This window comes from Archocentrus centrarchus, chromosome 1 (genome assembly GCF_007364275.1).
Source record: "Archocentrus centrarchus isolate MPI-CPG fArcCen1 chromosome 1, fArcCen1, whole genome shotgun sequence".
Classification (NCBI taxonomy): domain Eukaryota; kingdom Metazoa; phylum Chordata; class Actinopteri; order Cichliformes; family Cichlidae; genus Archocentrus; species Archocentrus centrarchus.
The window spans coordinates 20791232-20811667 of record NC_044346.1 but is presented as its reverse complement, the minus strand read 5'-3'; the positions used below and the strand labels follow the sequence as shown (position 1 = coordinate 20811667).

At 42.8% G+C, this 20436-nt stretch overlaps 1 protein-coding gene across 4 annotated transcripts; it reads left to right on the top strand.

Moving 5' to 3' along the window:
• The first annotated feature begins 2618 nt into the window (after positions 1 to 2618).
• On the top strand, positions 2619 to 16160 carry klf3 (Kruppel like factor 3 (basic)). 4 transcript variants are annotated; one of them, XM_030739034.1, is made up of 6 exons: positions 2619 to 3054; positions 10751 to 10811; positions 11280 to 11754; positions 12737 to 12881; positions 15048 to 15214; positions 15313 to 16160. In XM_030739034.1, exons 2-6 carry the CDS (start codon positions 10770 to 10772, stop codon positions 15492 to 15494), a joined length of 1011 nt encoding a protein of 336 aa, XP_030594894.1. In that variant the 5' UTR covers positions 2619 to 3054; positions 10751 to 10769; the 3' UTR covers positions 15495 to 16160. The 4 variants fall into 4 exon arrangements, with proteins under 4 accessions (XP_030594894.1, XP_030594876.1, XP_030594885.1 ...); XM_030739016.1 differs by having other exon boundaries at positions 2620 to 2952; XM_030739025.1 differs by lacking the exon at positions 2619 to 3054 and adding an exon at positions 10194 to 10494.
• The last annotated feature ends 4276 nt before the right edge of the window (positions 16161 to 20436 follow it).

Here is a 20436-nt window from a genome sequence, read left to right as displayed (position 1 = left end):
TTGACAGGGAATGTGATTTAAATTTATGTGCACTTGGCAGCCAATCAAAAATGAGTATTTTCTGCCACGTGACAGGAGAAGTTTTGTACATGAAACCAAATAATTTCTGCTTTAGCCTATGCTCTGCAGTTTTACCCTTTGCGTCTTCTCTTGTAAATATTAGTTCAGTTCCTTATGGGAAGCGCTTGTTCCTTGTCACACCCAGGCCCTTGTCTTCCTCCTGTGCGCACACACACACACACACACACACACACACACACACCCTACACAACAGACAATTACATTATTTTCATTTTTAATCTATTTTAATGGTTGGAGGTGTCACAAAATATCTTTCCCAGGGTTTAGATTACAAACAAAACATTCAGATCCACTTGTCAAATCCCACCCTTCCACTTTGTATGCCAGTATAGTTTAAATTCAAGCAATGCAAAAGCAAAGAAATAAACAAATACAAATTCTGTTGAAAGGTGTTTATATTAATTATAATCTCTGACTTTAACTCTGTTTTTAGTTGTTTTCTTTTTTAAATGCACACACCACTTACTGTAAATCAGTTTTCAATAATACAGTACTGTGCAAAAATCTCAAGTCACCCCTCATGTCTTCCCATTTTGCTAAGAAAATGGGAAATAAGTGCAGCAATTTATTGAAACCTCTGCAAACATAAATGGAAATGCAGTCTATAAGGCAAAAAAAAAAAAAAAAAAAGAAAAGAGGTTTTACAATCCTAACGGGCTTCAAAGTCAATATTAGTATGACCACCTTTATCCTTCAACACAGCCTGAATTCTCTGAGGCAGCTTTCTAGTAATTTCTTTCAGTAGACTTCAGGAATAGTTCTCCAGGCTTCTTGAAGGACATTCAAAGCTCTTCTTTGGATGTTTGCTGCCTGTTATTTGATTCTCTGTCAGGATGATCCCACTGTGCTTCATTAATGTTGAGGTCCAGACTCTGAGGAGGGCAATCCATGACTGATGGTGCCAATCAGATGCTTTCCAGATGATATTGCATGGTGGATCAAAATCCTTTTCTGTTTTCATAATTCCATAAACAAAATCCCCAACACCCCAAACCATGACAGAGCCTCCAAGGATGGCTGTAGACATTCATTGTTTTACCGCTCTCCTGACTTCCTCTGTACATACTGACATTAATTTGAACCATAAAAAAAACTGTTGCCAGTGATTTTCAGTCCAGTTCTTGTGTAATTTGGCATACCTCAGCCTTTTCTCCCTGTTTCCTTTCCTTAAGAATGGCTTCTTGACGGCCACCCTTCCACTGAAACATTTCTGATAAGATTTCATGAACAGTAGCTGGATTAACTGAAGGGACAGATGTATCTCTCGGGTCCTGTGTCAGGTCTTTGCTGGATTTTTTTGTTTGTTTGTTTCTTCAGGACATGACTTTCAGATACTGTTCATCTACTGTAGGAAGTTTTTTTTAGGTCTGATACTTGATTTTGTCCTCCACTTGTCCAATTTCCTCAGATTTTTTAATATCACACTATACACCATGTTTAGACATGTCAAATTTTCAGAAAACATCTCTTTGGAAATCACCTTGTTATGCAAAAAATACTGTTTTATGTCTGTCAGTGTGATCTTTGGAATTTTTCATAGATTCAGCTAAAGAAATGAGAACAAATATGTTTTTGTCACATGCTACTAGTAACAAAGTACCTACACTTAGGAGCAATATACAAACTGCACAGTATATTTCTCTTAAGACTTTGCATTTTATACCTTTTTTTTTTTTTACAGTTTTTTTTTTTCTTTTAAAAAGAGATGGGTCTTAGGCTTTCAGTACAAACCAAATTTGGTTGGGGAAGTGAAGCATTAATGTCTCTTGCCTCAACTTAATAGTTAAATTACAGCCTACTAAAATAAGTAATAACACTGGGCCCTGCTGCAGCAACAACCTGTAAATATGCTATATTACACTCTGAAAACATCACATTTTCCATAATGATTTTTGTAATTTTTTATAAGAACATCACTTCACCTTTGGTAAGATAGAACTTACATTAGTAAAATACATTACTTTATAAATTTATAAGAACAAGCTAATATGGTCTGGGTGTTTCGCAAAATAACAACAGCATAAAATTAATTTGCATTATGTGTTTGAGGGACTGGCTTAGAGTACAGTCTCTGATGGCCTTATAGTTTTCACATAGATTGGGAAAGTACATCCCCTACAAAATAAAAGCACAAGGCTGATACAGTACAAGTGGTCAGTGATGGTTTGTAAGAACCTAGTAATAAAAACATTATTGAAAATTAGGATGTGGAAAAAACATATATTCGGACAATAGTATTTAAGCTTTCACTTTCACTTGTTGCTGTCCCATTTCTGAGGAATACATGATTTAGGTTGGGCTTATATAAAATTGTTCAGGTGCATTCAGGTTGTAGTAGGAGCGGTCATAATTATACAACACTGTTGTTTGTTTGCTATTCAAACTCGAAATTCACATTACCAAGGTGCGCGCGCGCGCACACACACACACACACACACACACACACACACGCACACACACACACACACACACACCACACACACACACTGGACCACCCCGCCCCGGTCCCGCCCAGCTGCCCGACCCCACGGAGAACAGACGGCGGATCATGTGACAGCAGCGGTTTCTGAACGACAAAAGCGGACTCACACACATACACTCACGCAGTGAGACACAAACACACACACACACACACAGATAGAGGAGTTTCGTAACTTGGGGAAGTTTTACGGAGCCATCGATCACAGAGCCGTCTTGTTGTTTTTTCTCTGATGTCAGTGACACAGCGGAGGACCGATCGTCGCCTGCGTCACTTTTTCAGCGGAGCGCCTAATTGAGTTTCTCCCTGAGAAGGGAACCTGTGCCTTTCAGCAAGGCAGCTGTGAAACTAACGTCTCTCTTCAGGAATAGACCGTATACTCCATCTGAGAAGTAAGTCTGACGCGGTGACTTCTGCGGGTACTTGACGGTGTTCCCGGGCTGCCTCATAGGCTGACCCCGGCGCAGGCGAAATTTCCTCTCGGATATTCTGCGGTAAAGTCTGTGATTGCAACGTGGTCTGTTTTTATTTATTTATTTTTAACTGGATGTGGTAGTGGGATTGCTGTAGGCTGTTATTTCTAATAGATTACAGTAGTCCATAAATTAAAGTTGCGGGTCGGCGTTTAATGAAAACAGGCGGCTCGTGCGTAATTTGAGGTTTGATTAATTAATTAGTTAATCACCCACAGCTGTTTTCTGTGGCCGTGCCCTCATTTTTATTCCCTGTTCGGGAATTAACCTACAGTATTTTCTTAATTCATCTTTTTGTAATGAAGGCCATTGGTGAACGTTTTCCTTCTTAATTTATTGATTAATGATTAATGAGCTTATCGATGGCTGGTAGCTTATGTAACCAGACTTTAGGTTGTTAAAAGTTTTGCTATTTTTGGCTTTTAGAGCCTTTTAAACACTAAGCTGTTGTTAATTAGCACAAATGTGGGTTTATTTGCATGTGGAGTTTTTTTTTTTCAGTGTTAAAATGATGTGATTTATTTCTTGTGTAGACGTAACTTGTATTAATAGAGGCGTTCTCTTTTATCTACAGATTGCTTTTCCTCTTTTTTAAAAAAGATAATTCAGTAAAATATTTAGAATGTTTTTAGAAATCGCACCTTAGCTTATTTAAAGGTGGGTTAACATGGCTAAAAACAAAACAAAACAAAAAGGAAAATTTATTCTCCATATAAGGAAAACGGCAACATTTTGCTTTTGAGAAAGTGGGTGTTTGCTGGGCTGATCAAGTGGTATGAATCATAAGGACGATCATACGTATTGTTAATTATTGCTCACATCACTCATTTATTCATAGGTCAGATTGAGAAATGGTAAAAGTCTGATTATGATGCAGTGGTTTGAGAGGTGCACCTCAGATTTTGCTGCACGCTTCGTGTCAGCGCTGAGCACAGTGTTACAGATGGGAAAATATGTGACAGGTGTGTGTGTGTGTGTGTGTGTGTGAGGGTGAAAGACAGGGCAGCAGATCCAAAACTGTCACACCTGAGATTTTCTTTGTCCTCTTGTCTCACTGCATTCTTTACAATATACATCTCTCGTTTACTCTCCCTCTGCGTTTCTTCGTCTCTGTCTCTCCCTGTTTCCTGTGCTTTGTTTCAAGGCTGAGGCTTGCGTCACACATTCCACTTGGCATATGAAGCCCTTATCCTGTTTAGAGCCTGGAGAGAGAGAGAGACAGAGAGAGAGAGAGAGAGAGAGAGAGAGATGTGGGGGGTGGATGGGTGGAATGAGGGCGACATTTCTCCCTCCCTCTTCTTTCCTTAAGTTCGTACTTTTGTCTCTCTTTAGAGCAGTGAAAAGAAAAAGGATGAGTCGCCTTTCCATTTGTGTATTACCTGTTTATTTGTCTAACATTAGGACAGTGCACATACACACACAGATACACACGCCCCAAATACCCCACCCATCCCTACGCCTTTTTTCCTGAATCAACATGCTGATGTTATCTGGTGGAACAAAATGCGCAAGACTGTGTACACACGCGCGCACACGTACGCACACACACACACACACTGCTCAAAGGGCATGTCCTAGGGAACATTAGGGCTAAACATTAAACTCCTGGATGTTGAGTAGGTGGTGATTCTCCATGAGAAGTTGAGAAAATAGGGACACTGCTCCAGAGACAGCCGTAAACCTAAAAAGCTGTGACTAGTTACACAACTTCACATGCGTGCCAGCACATGGACGCACAAACACAATTATGTTAGAGCACACACACACACACACACACTTGTGTATTCAAACCCCTGGCTCCTTCTTATGCCCACCACCACCACCACACAGCCCCCCAATGTTTGAGGTTCATTGAAGTGTTGTCATATTTTGGTTGAAACCCACTTCATTTTCTTCCCCATTTCTGTCTCTGCCCTGTTCTTTCCACTTCCATTTTGACATAGTTTGGTCAGAGCGGCTGTTTTCTTTGCCCTTTCTCTCCTTCCAGTCCCCCCCCCACCACCACCACCTCTCTTTTCTCATTCTTTGGGTAGGGAGGTGTAATGTGTGTGTATGTGGGGTGGTATTGGTGGGGAGGGGGGAGTCAGACAGGAAACCACAGGCCCCCTGCAGCAGCACCCCCGATTTGGCTTCACTCTTCTCTTCCTTCTCCTCCTCCTTCTTCTCCTCTGTTCACCCCCCGACCCATCACGCAGTGTGGAAATAATAACAGTCAGACTAAACTCTCAGGGCTTCCGCTTCTCTCCCTCTCTTCTTGTTCTCTCCTTCCCTCTGTCCTCAGTTGTCTGGAAAGCCTCAAAATGCTGCTCTCTCTCTCTCTCTCTCCTCTCTCTCCTCTCTCTCTCCTCCTCCTCTCCTCCCTCTCTCCTCTCTTCTCTCTCTCTCTCCTCATCTCTCCTCTCTCCCTGTCAAGTTCGAAGGTGTGCATGTGTGTGTCTCTGTCAGTGTTTGAACCTTGCAATCAGTTGGGTGTGACTTTAAATGTGTGTATCCATTTGCTTGTATATATGTGTCTGTGTGCGAGATGATGGATCCTGTTTCCTCTCCCCTGCTGATGGCCTCCCTCTGGCTTACCCCCCCCCCCGAGGTCTGCAGGCCGGCAGCTTCGCAGTCTAGTTGAGAGGAACTCAGAGGGACTACGTGCCCGTACATGTGTGTGTTAGTTTGCGCGCGTGCATTTGGGGGCGTAAAAAGACGAGAAGTGGCTGCCGGCTCACTCAGATGAGGGAAGAGAAGCCAAAATAAGAGGGGGGTTAAGCAAGAGCCTTAAAGTGAGAGGAGTCATCAGAGCATGTGCTGTGTATTAGGGGAGTCATGAGTAGGAAGTGAGGTAAGGGTTGAAAGTAGGGAGCAGGGGGGTACACTGGGAATAAACTGGAATGAGTAAGGGGCAACAGAAGAAGTGTGGTGCAATGAGAGAGTACATTAGGGAGAGCTCGGGAAAGGGAAAAGTTAAATGTTGTAATAATATCGGATGAATACCTATATGAGTCATCCAATTAGGATGTTAAGACTAATGGGTGCCTTCCTTGAAGAGTGTGAATAGGTAACAAAGTGTACGTAAAGTTCTTTGTATAAATGTTTGAATGCTGCTTGAGTCGACCGATTTGGGGTCAAACTGACAGTCATGACATAAAACACTACAGGACTGTCACAAGGTGAGAATGGCGAAGGGGGTGGGAGGCAGTAAATATTAGGAAGAGTCAGAAGCAGGGAACATTGGGCTGCAAATGTGTGTGTGTGTGTGTGTGTGTGTGTGTGTGTGTGTGTGTGTGTGTGTGTGCGTGTGTGTGTGTGTGTGTGTGTGCGTGTGTGTGTGTGTGTGTGTCGGTATTGTGGCATGTTCTTGGACAAAGATGTTGTCTGGAGGTTTTTGGTCTCTCTGGTGATCTCATCATCTCCAGCCTGTTGCCATTAGTGTGTGTGTGTGTGTGTGTGTGTGTGTGTGTGTGTGTGTGTGTGTGTGTGTGTGTGTGTGTGTGTGTGTGTGTGCATGTGCGCTGGCCCATTTTTGTCTGCGTGTGTTCCAGTATGTGTGCGTGTCTGTAATAATTTAGTCCTTTTAGTGATTTAGTGTGTGTATTCTGTTGAGCTAGCAGAAACTTGTGCGTGGCTGTGAACACACGCATTTGTGTATGTGTGTGTGTGCACACAGCCAGGGAGTCCAAGCCACAATATTTTTCCCCTCAGTCATGTTGTTTTATATCATTCACAGAGAGGAGAATAAGAGTGTGGGGTGGTGTGTGGTTCAGATAAATACAGTAGTAAAGACATGAGTGATTGCTGGGGAGCGAGTGGAGAAGAGTCCAGCGGTGGAGGAGGAGAGGGGTGTAGAAGGTGTTTGCTGAGGGGGCTGGGGTTGAGTACACAGTAGCTCTACTGACCTAGGACAATATTTGCAGACATGCACAAACATACGCCTAGTAGTAAAAAAAAAAAAAAAAAAAACCCTCCACAACAGCCCGAGCAGGTCGACTTATTTACCGTGAAGTTGCAGCGTGCCGTGACTGTGTCATATCACGTGTTGGTCCGTTTGATTTTTCATTTGAGGCTCCACCTGGAAAAGAGATGAAGAGGAGGAGGTGCTTACTAATTTCTGCCCTCCAGCAGATGTAGATCAGTTTGACTTCATAGAAGACTCTGTGTCTAACAAGGCAATTCGGCTAGAGCTATGAAGAACACAGTTAATCTGTTGCTGTGTAGAATATCACAAATACAAAGAAAATATCCAAGTTAATTAACCCAAAGATATTCAGTTTAATGTCTAATTTTAAAAAAAACACAAAAACTCCTCACAATTCTACTCAATAACTGTGAAATATTTGATATTTTTTCTGTGTAGAAACTTCTTAAACAGTTAAATCAGTTTTCAGAACAGGCAGTTCTAAAAGCAACATTGAAACAAACTGATGAGCTCCAGCTGCAGATTATCTGTAATCTACCGAGGCCTTGTGGCCACTGAGGAAGATGCTGTGCAGCTGAATGATTTTTCTTTCCTGTGATTGTTAAGTTTGTGGGACTCATTGTGCTTATTCTTTTATGAGACACCCAGAGGGAAAGTCTCTTCCCCTCCCCTCACTATCCTGCTGTCACACGTTGTATGATAACTCTCATGTCTTCATTTTCCTCCGTGGTCAAATTCAACCACTTGGCACACACCTGTCAGTGGATTAAACAAATAACATGAATTATTTGCTGTTCCGGTTGTGTAAGCCAGGGCTCTGACACCATCAGCCAAATTCTCCTGTAGTTACTGATACCTGTAACCAGTTAACCAGCTACCAGGAACTTGTTCTTGTGTACTAGGCACGTGTACATGAAAGGGGAAGTACATGTGTATGACAGGTTAACTCTGAGAGGAGTGTGTTCCTGTCACTGCATGTATTCTTTTGAGGAATTTAACATGCACGAAGCGCTACGCATATTGTTCTGAGAGATTAAGTCAGATAAATGAGTCTCTGAACATTTTAGTTCAGCGTGCACACACACGGATATATATATGATATATATTAATCTCAACAGAATTTCTCCAAATTTGGCTCACTTGGATTCAAGGATTTACTGATTAGATTTGGGTAGTCAAAGGTCAAGGGTACTGTGGCCACACAATATCTCAGGAACACCTGAAGGAGAGTTCATCACATTTGACTCAAACATCCATTTGAACTCAAGGATGAACTGATTAGACTTTGGTGACCTTACACATTTGGTTGGAGACTGATGGTGATGCTAATTATTGAAACCTGCCTCTGTGATCTTCAGTTCAAGACCAGGAGGAGACACAAACCCAGCCTCACACAGTGAGTGCCGGACCCAAGCCTGGATAAATGGGAGGGTTGCATCAGGAAGGGCATCCGGTGCAAAATCCGTGCCAAATATGTGGCTCCATCTGCTGTGGCAGCGGCTTAGGGGGAGCAGCTGAAATGAGTTTCTTTATTTTAGTACAAGTACATATATTTATGTACTTGTACTAAGATGTTATTGGCAAAAAACTGGTTGGTGGAAGCAAGTGCTGGACTAAAAATCTATAGTAAATATGAAGGAAAAGTAAAAAAAATTGTATGGAGACTTAAAGAGTTGCCTTATATTGTGGTGGTGTGAACATGGCATCAAACAGAATTCATATTTTAAGATGTCGTTTTGGACTCTGGGACATTGTCATGCACATTTTTGACTGTTGGGACGGGAACTTTTCTGTTCCTGCTTTCTGATGTTTTTCATCAGTCACACCTTGTTTGCAGATGTGATTTTATTTATTTTGTCTATGTGTTTGTCAGGATCTATTCTCTTTTTGTGGTTTTGCCATTGATTTTTTTTAATTCCCAAACATCATTTTGGACATTGTGAATTTCTTATTGTTGTAGTGAAAGTATTTGCATCTTTACCTACTCTGAATTTGTTTCCTTTGACCTTTTCCTAATTCCTAATTTGTTTGTGTTTCATACTTGCTCTTATTGTCACCTTAGTGTGTGATTTACAACAACAATAGAACAACTGCTTGACCTTCAGTTGAACTACAATACAATTCAAACCCGGATTAGAAAACACACCCTCAAAACACACACAGTTCCCACCTGATGGCAGGCTCTTTGTTTCTTTGGAGCCGGGCAAAGGGTGAGGTTTCAGTCGTCATGTTCACGCCCTTCCTGATCCAGCTAGCAAGCATCCTGCTTCGCTATTGGTCTGCTCCCCATCTGGTCTCTGTGTGTGTCTGCATTCCTGTATGTGTGCACTAGGGTGTAATGACTTGAGTTCTTGCCCATTTGTTAATAATTAAAGGCTAACTTGTCTTCAGACTGTGGACTTTAATCAGGTCACACACACACAGACTTCCTCAGGGTACATTCTTTGACAGTTCACGCTGCCTTAGTGCTACAGCGGTCTCTCTCTCTCTCTCTCTCTCTCACACACACACACACACACACACACACACACACACATGCACGCACGCACGCACAGACACACACAGAAACACACATGTGCATAAAGAAGCCCATAAACACACTCATGTAACACATGCAGAGTCATCCCAGCTGCACCTGGCCATTCAAAGCCAAGGTAACTGGAAACACCTTTGAAACCTCACACGCTTTGATCCAAAAAAAAAAAACTTGACAGGCCTTGACGTGGTGTGTGTGTCTGTGGGATTTTTACTGTCTTGTCTCTGACACAGGGCAGTTTCCAGCCACATCATATCTGCAATTGGTCTCTCTCTTGTAAAACAACAACTGCTTAATTCACAAGTAGCTTGTCTGAATGTCAGGTGTTTTTGAATGACACTGGTAGCACTCTCTGTCAAACAGATTGTGCATATTTGAAAACCTGACTGAGCAGTGAAAGAAAAATGTGTCAAATCTGACAGAAAAAATATGTAAGGGGCTGCACTGATGTTGAATGTGCCCTCGCAGTCTCCTTTACTTAAGTACAGACCCTGTCAAATCGTTGCCTCTACTTTATGCGATTTACTTGTCTTTACATCACAAAATATGTGTTTTGGTGTAGCAGCTCCTTGCCATGTGAAGAAGTCACATTAACAACATGGACAGTGGTGGCATGTAAATAAGTGCATCTGTTCATCCACTTTCAGATGCCCAGACATTAATTGGCTTGTTTCAATGCAGAGGAGTTGCTCTACCCTGAGCCCCTCCTGAATGACCCTTCAGTCTCCTCTATGAATCGTCACCTTATCGTGGTGGAGGGGTTTGTGTACCCAAATGATCCCAGGAGCTATGTTGTCGGGGGCAGTATGCCCCTGGTAGGGTCTCCCAAGGCAAATTGGTCCTGGGTGAGGGGTCAGACAAAGTACGATTCAGAAGACGCTCGGGGACATCGGGGCCCACCTTGATGCCAGACCTGGGCAAGGGGCTTGGTGGTGAGCACCTGGCAGACTGGCTTTAGTCCATGGTGTCGCATGGGTCCACCCTTCTGTGGAGGAGCTCCTCTGTAGGAAGAGCTGCAGGGGTTAGTGTTTTGTGAATCAGGCAGCAGACCCTGGACTGTCACAGCAGTGGGTTATCTGCAGAATGTGTCCACTTACCTTCAATACTTGTAATACATAGTTTATAAAATTATGTAAGTTTTAAAATTTTTTCTACACTTTTGAATTTGTGCTTAAAGAGCCCGAGTACTGTTTAATTAGATGGTAAATGACTCTTAATAGTGTGAGCTGAGTGTGTAAATGTGTATTCATTTTGGTGCTGATGTGTGTGTTTTGCAGGAGTCTGGCCTGTGCAGCCATGCTGATGTATGATTACCCTCTGAAGACAGACATGGAGACGGTAAGGCATGTGTGTATGTGTAAATGCATCTCTGACCTGAGCATGCCTGAGCATGTTTTTGATGCCATACAGTAAACCCCCCCCCCCCCACACACACACACACACACCACCTCTACACATGCAACATACACACACCTATACACTCCTGGTACGTGTCTAGACTGGTTCCCACATTCCAGGTCTTCCTGGACAAACAGGCTGCCGTACAGTGGACATTTGCATACAATAGCTACACACACTGCCAGGCAGCAGGCTAATGAACACACACACTGTACTCTGAGACAAAACAGTTATCTGTTCCCAAACAGAGCTGGGTTTAAATTTTTTTGGCTGGCTGTAATTGTTTGTGTGGCAAAAACATGTTGTCCCTGCTATTCAAAGCAGAACGGAAATTTTTAACCCTCTGCTCTTTTGTCCCCCTTTACTGCTTCCTCTTCTTTCTACATCCTTTCTTCCTCCTCCTCACAGTTCTACCCCGGAGTGATCTTTCCCCATCCATCACCCCTCTACAGAATGCACACCCCCAGCAGCCTCACGCACATCCAGATGGAGCCCGTGGACCTGTCTGTCAGCAAGCGCTCCTCTTCCACCTCCTCCCCTCCCTGCTCCTCTGCCTCCTCCCCAGCCTCTCCTCGCAGCTCTCCAGCATCACCTTACAGCTCGGCGAGCCACACCCCTTCCCGCAGCTCACCCCCACACTCTCAGCTGCGCTCCTCACCCTCCCACGCTCTCCCACCGCCCACTCCCTCACTTCCGTGCGCCACCATAGTGTCTCCTCTGGGCTCCGGGGTCATCCAAGAGTCACGGATCATGGTGTCTCCGATTGTGCTGCCTCTGCCTATTCTCCCCTATTACCAGTCATCTGTTCTGCACCAGCCAATAATGGTGAGCCCACCTGTCAGCAGTGACGATGACCATTATCGAAGCCGGGAGCCCAAGATGGGTGAGACTTCATTTTATGCTTTTGTGGCATTTGATTTTGATTTTTGGTCAAATTTCAGTTTGTTTTTTTTTAGCTTTATTAACATTCACATTATGGGTGCATCACACATGCTAATTAGTAATATACAAATAAAATACTACAATTGTAGTCAGAAAAACTCAGCTTCTTGCATGGTCTGTTAGTACAGTCAATCCATAGCAAGCCATAATATTTGTCAGAGAATTGCATTAAAAATGCTCCAAAAGAAACACATGTTGTAGCAGTCTAGTTCAGTAATTTCAAGCCTAGCTGAAAGCTGGTGTTCTATTCAGACCAGAACTGGTACTCAGAGTACTATTTAAATCACCCCTATATAGGCAATAAAGGGGAAGATATTTAGAGGGGCCAAAATCATTAGAGAATCATAATAATAACACATCAGTGCAGGATGCATAGTCAAATGTATCCATTTCATATTTCTAATTTATTCAGATAAATCATTTTTTTATGCGTATTTTCTGATTAAATGTGCAGCAAATCCTTTACTGAAAATGAGGAAGTGCTTTTCAGTTCCTCTGTTCTTAGAATAGCTACTTTTTTGCAGAATCTTCTTTTTTCCCTCTTGTTATTTTCTGCAGTCAGCTGGTAGTCACTGTGATCCACACTGACTACCATTTCTGAGTCTTTGACCTCTGACGGAGGCAGACACACAACATATGGCTACCAGTGTGTTTGCTGCATGCCATTCTTAGGACTTTTGTAGTAGTAAAAACACAGAAAATACACTAGAAGTATTAAAAACTGTGGTTCTTCACTTAATCACCAAGATTGGTCCAAAAAGCAATGATGAGAGGTTTCAGTCTAAACTGTAACCTCCTGATGGCTCTAGATGAAATGTCTTTGGAGACCATAAACATCTGCTTTTTAAATGGTGATATTAAGGTGATCAGATCCTGATTGTACTATCAGCTCACGCTTGGCGATGTGTTTTACTTCTATCCAGTTCACCCAACGAAGCCCCTGGAGCTGCGAGGTGATGCCCACGAACTGCAGAAACCAATCAAAACGGAGGCTCGCCCTGAACTCGCTCATGACCCCAACAGCCACGAGATAAAATCATCAGTCATAGCAATACCGCGCGAGTACGAGTGAGTAACACAAAGACACACACTATGCTGACGGGTTTTTCTGTTTTACAGTTAAATGTGAAAGCAGTGATGGCGAAAACACGACATAGCTCCTTCTGTTTTCCATATGAAAACCCCCATCCTGGTGGTAGCTAGATATTTCACACCAGTGTCCTATTTCCTCTGGAAAAAAGGCAGCGCTCCCTGCCGGTCTTCTACTCTGCTCCCGCAGCACCTCCTTAACCTGAACTTTAACTGTGTGTGTGTGTGTGTGTGTGTGTGTGTGTGTGTGTGTGTGTGTGTGTGTGTGTGTGCGCGTGCGCGCACGTGCATGTCTGTCTGTGTATCAAACAATTTAATGTCGAGGTCATTAAATACCCAAAGGAATACAACCTGCAGTCTTGTTATTAAATATGACTGTGTTTTAAGTCTTACCGCAGCTCTGGGGCAGTCCCAGCACCAGGGTGGAGTGCTTCTTACGTGCAGGCGTGATAAAGAGGGAAAAATGTTGAGTCTATCTTAATAAAAAATCCTAATTCATGTAGGAACTAATAAGACTTGTTTGATAAGAAAAAGAGATAAACACTGGCCTAACTGAATGAACATATTAGTCATCTCCAAAATATTACAAAGCTTATCTCGCCCTGCTGGAACAGTTGTTAAAATTTGAAAAAACTTGTTTCTAAATTTTATTATCAGATTGATAACAATTTAAAAATTAATCTGTCTCCAGCCTCACTTTCTGCCTTCATGTTTGTGGCACTGTAATCTTTTATTTTTTTTTCTTTAAAGAGCTGTACTCTTGGCAGAAGTAAAAAGCTTTGGTCGCGTTTGTTTCACGATTAGGCCAGTTCTTACTGTCTGGTTTTTGTGTCACTAATAGATTTTCAGCCACTGGGGAAGCAGGGAAGGATATGCAATCTTTAATTTTCCATCACACCCACTGGCCACGCCTCTCATTAGAAGTTATTTTCTTTCTTTCCTTACCTAAGATGTCACAAGTTCATACCAGCCATCTGGGTCCTGTTACCAACTCCATTCCTATTCTTCACTTCTGTCTCTTGTGCTCCCTCCTTCCTCATTCATAGTTCTTCTGGCATTATTATTACGGGTCTTATGATTTATTTAGTTAGTTAGTTCAGTGCTCATTGTCCAACATCTCTCCTGCACTTTCTTACCTTCCTCTTCCTCTTCCTCTTCCGCCTCATTCCCCTCTGCAAAATAAGTGCTTTTCCTCTGAAGAAATAATTGCAGGTTGGATCCACATGTAATAGTCAGCGTTAGCTGGCAGTTAGTGTGCGTACGAGTGTGCGTGTGCGCGTGCATGCAATGAAGTAGACCTTGTTCTTTACTTTAGCTGTTAGGGCGGGTCCATTCACAGGCTGCTCTTGTCATCGTGCCAAACATGAAATAATTGGACCCTAAAGGAAAACAAGTGGGTGCGTCTTTATCTGTCATCGCATCTCACCAACAAAATGAAGATACATCCATATAAACAATATATATGTACAGTTTCTATACAATGCATAAAGTAGGGGTAGGTGTGTGTGTGTGTGTGTGTGTGTGTGTGTGTGTGTGTGTGTGTGTGTGTGTGTGTTAAAGGGGATTTTCTGCACATTCCTTTATGCTGTGTGGGATTCTTATTTCAACACTCAACACCTGCTCTCAACTGCCACTTACACACACACACACACACACACACACACACACACACACACACACACACACACACACACACACACACACACACACACACAGATGAAAGACAGCTCCTTCTTCTCTTTTAACTGTAAAACTTGTACATTTTGTCTGCATGTGTACACGTGCACAAAGCAACAGGGTGCAGGGTTAATGTGGTTGTGCTCTGACTGTAAAAAGTATTAATTCACCTGCTGTTTGATAGTTTTCTGTCTCCTGGTGTTCATTTATGGATGAACTGCTGAATGATGAATTAAAAAACACTGACAGAGGTGATGGGACAAATAAAAGGTGTTGCTTACTGGAAAAGGCAGGTTTTTCAATTTCCTGCTTGGCATAAGTTTAATTTGGCTTCAGTGCAGTGCTACTGCATTGAAGCCAAATTAAACTTCAGGTTTCAGTATCATAAGAGAGGACTTTTGCTCCCTCTGCTGGCAACAACACACAAAGATATTTAACATCTTTTTGTCCCTTTTGTGTCTCTTTTAGGGGTAACAACCCATCAGTAATAGTCCATCCGGGCACAAGGCACCCCTTCCCTGCTGAGTCTCCTGACTCTCTAAAAAAACGGAGGATTCACCGCTGTGACTTCAGCGGCTGTGACAAAGTGTACACGAAGAGCTCCCACCTCAAAGCACACCGCAGGACCCACACAGGTGAGAGGCCTTCATTTGTATACCACCTGTGCTTTTCCAAACACCTTCACCTTTTAAACATCTTCTAACAAACCTTGTCTTATTTCTGCGCTCTGCAGGGGAGAAACCCTACAGGTGCAGCTGGGAAGGGTGCACGTGGAAGTTCGCCCGTTCAGACGAGCTGACGAGACACTTCCGCAAGCACACAGGAGTCAAACCGTTCCAGTGTCCCGACTGTGAACGCAGCTTCTCCCGCTCCGACCACCTGGCTTTGCACAAGAAACGACACCTCCTAGTGTGAAACTCTCCACTGGGCAACTTGAATGCAACTCTGTGCTGGGTTAAGTGTTGGACTACACCAGTTTGACTTTAAAATGAAATGGCTGGCCTTACCTGGACTCTGACAGGGAGTGGGGAAATGTTTCCTCACGGTTAACGTTTAAACCCTTTCACCTCATTAAGCCTGAAAATGCGCTGGTGCCAGCTTGCAGATTTATGACCAGCTCATTTTAATAGAAATGTGGTAGCTGTACCAGACCTATGATCAGCTATGGAAGGTCCAGACACTTTTTTCTTTACTTTTTCTCTCTCTCTCTCTCTTTTTTTAAAAAGCGCTTGCAGCTCCTCAGCTGGCCTGAGAGCAGCGCCTTCTTGTGGCTGCACAACCAAATATCCAGTGTTCAAGCCACGCGGCATGCTCACAAGCTTCTCAGTGCAACATCAGCTCCAACTTCTTTGCATGCATTCAAGTAAACTTTTGGGACTTGGACACACACTTAGAAACACGTTATTTGCTAGCTATGCCAATACAATGTGAAACTTTCCAGAATGTATCATATCACACCTACTGTGCATTGTGTCATACATACTTCAGCTTTTCTTTCATTTTTTTTTTTCCTTCAACATAACATTTGTGCCAACTTCCTTCTTCGGGGTCTGCTATAATAAATTAAAAAAAAACACCACACACCTCATCTGCCTCTACAAGCTCAGATCATGAAGTGATCACTTTTTCTTGTACATACACACACTTAACAGCACCACACACGCGCGCATGCACACTTATTAAAAGCAGCTCAGCCTTGGTTTTGTGTACTCTTCGGTTTAACAGTGGGCAGTTTCAGTCAGAGTGAAGTGTTTTTATGTTTTCATTCAGAAATGTGAAAGTTGCTGCACAGGGGCATTATGTGTCAGTGAGGAAAAGACACCACTCGTTCAGTTTAAAGGTAGAAGCAATGAATTTGTGTCTTTACCAAGTTTTCTTATATCAAGTTTGTGTTTCTATGAACTGTGTTTTGGTTTGTGATGCGACAGTGAGGTAGCTTTTCTTATCGTGTCACAATTTGACATGGGGGAAAAATGCAAAGTGCAAGGCAGGGAAATTTTCTCTTAAAAATTTTTTGTTTTTGTTTTTCAGGATCAGTTGAGTTATATTCCAGCCCACTTTACACAGGATATCTGTTTTTAAAGAACATTAATTTATACACAGTTAAAACTTAAACATTCCCCTTAAAGTCAAATCAGGGATAAAAGTTATAGCAGATATTCTGCTGCCAAACTCTTTTTTTTAAGTGCCATGAAGATTTTAGAGCAGAATTTTCCACAGCTTCTGGAGAACAAAGTATGTTTTTTTAAATAGCGCCTTTGTACATCTCCAATGTGCACTTTAATATATATATAAATAATATGTATAAATATATTATTTAACATTCCCAAAGTCAGACATTTAAAATCACATCATTTTTTTTTTAAAGAATACAGTCGAAGGTGTGCTGTTCAGCGGGTGTCTTGGTTTTGTCATTTTCTGGTCATGTATACAAGAAGAAGGTGTAACCCCATTTATTCATATATACACATTCACACACCCCGAATGTAGCAGCTCAGCTGATCTGCATTTGCTCCTGCGGTTTGTGCTTTTATGTTTTTGTATCTTTGCAAATACGAGTTGTAATATAAATATCTATATTTTATAATTCATTATTAGACTGAATGGGCAATTAATGGTTTTTATTAAGCATGATTTTGATACTCTATTACACATTTCTATAGTGTTTATGATAAACTCTCTTTTTAAAATCTAAACGTTGGCAATTCAAAGGGAACTCGTTAAACTGTGAACATATGGTCTGTCTGCAATTTTGCATTTTTAAACAAAATATTCATACCACTTAATAAAGTTATTGATAATATTTGCACCTTTGTCTTTAATTCTTTTTTTTTTTTCACTTGTTTGTTGATGGATTAGCTTATTTTAGAACAGAGAGGATTGTGTTTGTGTGTGTGTGTGTGGGGGGGGGGGGGTGTAGGGGGTGTTCTTCCTTTATTTTATTTTATTATTTTTTATCTTTTAAGAAATTTACCCTTGAAGTGGACTTTTTAACCAGATTCTTTAACACAAGCTTGGAGAGTGCGAGGTTGGTTGAGGAATGGAGACGTGTACTGCTACAAATTTTCAAGAACAAAGCTGATGTTGCAGAGCTGTAGAAACTACAGAGGGATAAAGTCAGCCATACGATGAAGATATGAGAAAGAATTGTTGAAGCTAGGTTAAAGAGCGAGGTGTGGCTCAGTGAGCATCAGTATGGCTTCATGCCAAGCAAGAGTACTACAGATATTTGCTTTGAGAGTGGGGCTGCACTGTGTCTTTGTGGATCTAGAGAAAGGATGTGATAGGGTGCCAAGAGAGGAGCTGTGGTACTACATGAGGAAGTCAGGAGTGGCAGACAGGTATGTGAGGGTGGTGCAGGTATTATGAGGACAGTGAGACAGTGGTGAGATGTGGGATGTGATTACATCAGGGATCGGCTCTGAGTCCCTTCTTGTTTGCAGTGGTGATGGACAGGTTGACGGATGAGGTCAGGCAGGAGTCTCTGTGGACTATGATGTTTGCACATGACATTGTGATCTGTAGTGAGAGTAGAGAGCAGGTTAAAGAGACCCTGGAGAGGTGGAGGTATGCACTGGAGAGATGTGGAATGAAAGTCAGTAGAGGCAAGGCAGAATACATATGAGAAGGAGACAGGTGTAACAGTGAAGCCGCAAGGAGCAGAGGTAGTGAAGGTGGCTGTGTTTAAATACCCGTGGTCAATCATCCAAAACAACACAGTGCAAAGAGACGTGAAGAAGAGTGTGCAGACAGGGTGGAGTGGATGGGGAAGAGTGTCAGAGGTGATTTGTGACAGGAGGACAGTGGCAATAGTGAAAGGAAAATTTTAAAAGATGGCTGACACATGTCTGAGACTATGATCAGCAACACACCCCACCACCCCACACTGCACACTGCTACAACTCAGATCTGTGCCACATTCAGAAGTTTGCTGATGACACAGCCATTGTGGGGTGTATCAGGGAGGACAGAGAGGAGGAGTATAGGAAAAAGTGTCATGAAACGTCTGTGTGGCAGGCAGGGAGGAGGACCCCAAAGCAGGACACACCAGGCAAAACGTAAAAGGTAATTCCACTTTATTACCGGTGCTTGAACAAAAGGCCGGACTAGGAAGAGCTAGTGGAAAAACTCAATACGAAAAAATACCAGACTTAAGCAGAACAGGACACACAGCAGGAGACGTGGACGACGACGCAACCACAGGCACTGAAAACACTGGACTTAAATACACAGGAGGACTGATGAGGGAAGAGGAAACAGGTGGGAACACAGGTGACGCTGATAACACTGACGAGACCAGGGGAAGCAAAACTAAACACAAGAGACCAGAACTGGACGACTATCAAAATAAAACAGGAAGTAAGACGATGGAACAGAGACGCAGACCTGACACAGAATACAGAGAGAACACCAGGGACTTTCTAGCACAACAATTAAACCTCACAACCAAAAGAAATCCCAAAACAGAACAGACAAATTGAAGCAAAACAAAAACACACGGGGTCCAAAGGACCCCGGACCATGACAAAAAGTCCCTGGTGAAGGACTTTGCTGTCTGGTGCCACAGGAACCACCTGCAGCTCAATACCTCAAAGACCAAGGAGCTGGTCATTAACTTTAGGAAGTTCAAACCAAGGTCACGACCAGTTCAAATTGAGGGAGTTGAGGTAGAGACTGTAGACTCCTACAAGTACCTTGGACTGTGGCTGGACAGCAAGCTGGACTGGACATGCAACATGGCTCACCTGTACAGGAAGGGGCAGAGCAGGTTGTACTTCCCGAGGAGGCTGCAGTCTTTTAACATCTGCAGGAAACTACTGGAGATGTTTTATCAGACTGTCATAGCGAGTGTCCTGTTTTACACTGTGGTGTGCTGGGTGGGCAGCACATCCAGGAAGGACACATCCAGACTGGACAAACTGATCAGGTGGGCCAGCTCTGTGGACATGAAACTGGACTCTTTGGTGATGGTGGCAGAGAAGGGGACTATGGACAAACCACTGGACATTATGGATGATGCCAGTCACTCTCTGCACACTGTCATCAGCAGCCAGAGGAGCCTATTCAGTGGCAGACTGCTCCTTCCGAAGTTTAGGACTAATGGACTGAAAAACTCCTTTGTCCCTCACGCCATCAGACTGTACAACTCCTCTTTTTTTGTGGTACAAGGTAGCATAAAGCAGTACTGGACAATGGGCAATATCAAGGTACAATACCACATCATCTTTCAGACATTTTACATCTTGCTTTGTCTCTGTTGTATCTTTGTTCCATCATATATGCATGCAATGGAACAAAATTCTGTCCTCGGGTCCCAGTGTTGCCCATGTAATATTTATGACAGTTTCAGTGATGAAAGAAGAATAAATCTAAATATAACTAAAAATAATATAAAGAAAACATATACATATATAAACATATAATGTATGCATACATAAAAATAAATATGGACTACAGTATAAAAATGATAGCAGCAGTGTGCAACAGCCGCGTGAATGTATATGGAGTTGTGCAAGAGCAGTGCAGCTACACAGCCCCACCAGAGTTCAACAGTCTTACAGCTTCAGAGAAGAAGCTGTTCCTCAGTCTGGTGGTCCTGCTCTTGATGCTCCTCAGCCTCCTGCCTGAGGGGAGTGGAACAAAGTGTGTGTGTGCTGGGTGTGTGGCGTCCTTCAGGATGCAGGTGGCTCTTTTCCTGCATCTGGAGGTGTAAACCTCTGTGCAGCCTTCACCACCCTCTGCAGAGTTTTCTTCTCTGCTGCAGTGCAGCTTCCATGCCACACAGCGATGCAGGAGCCCAGGACGTTCTCCACCACACATCTATAGACTGAAGAGAGGACTGAGCTTCCAAGTCCAG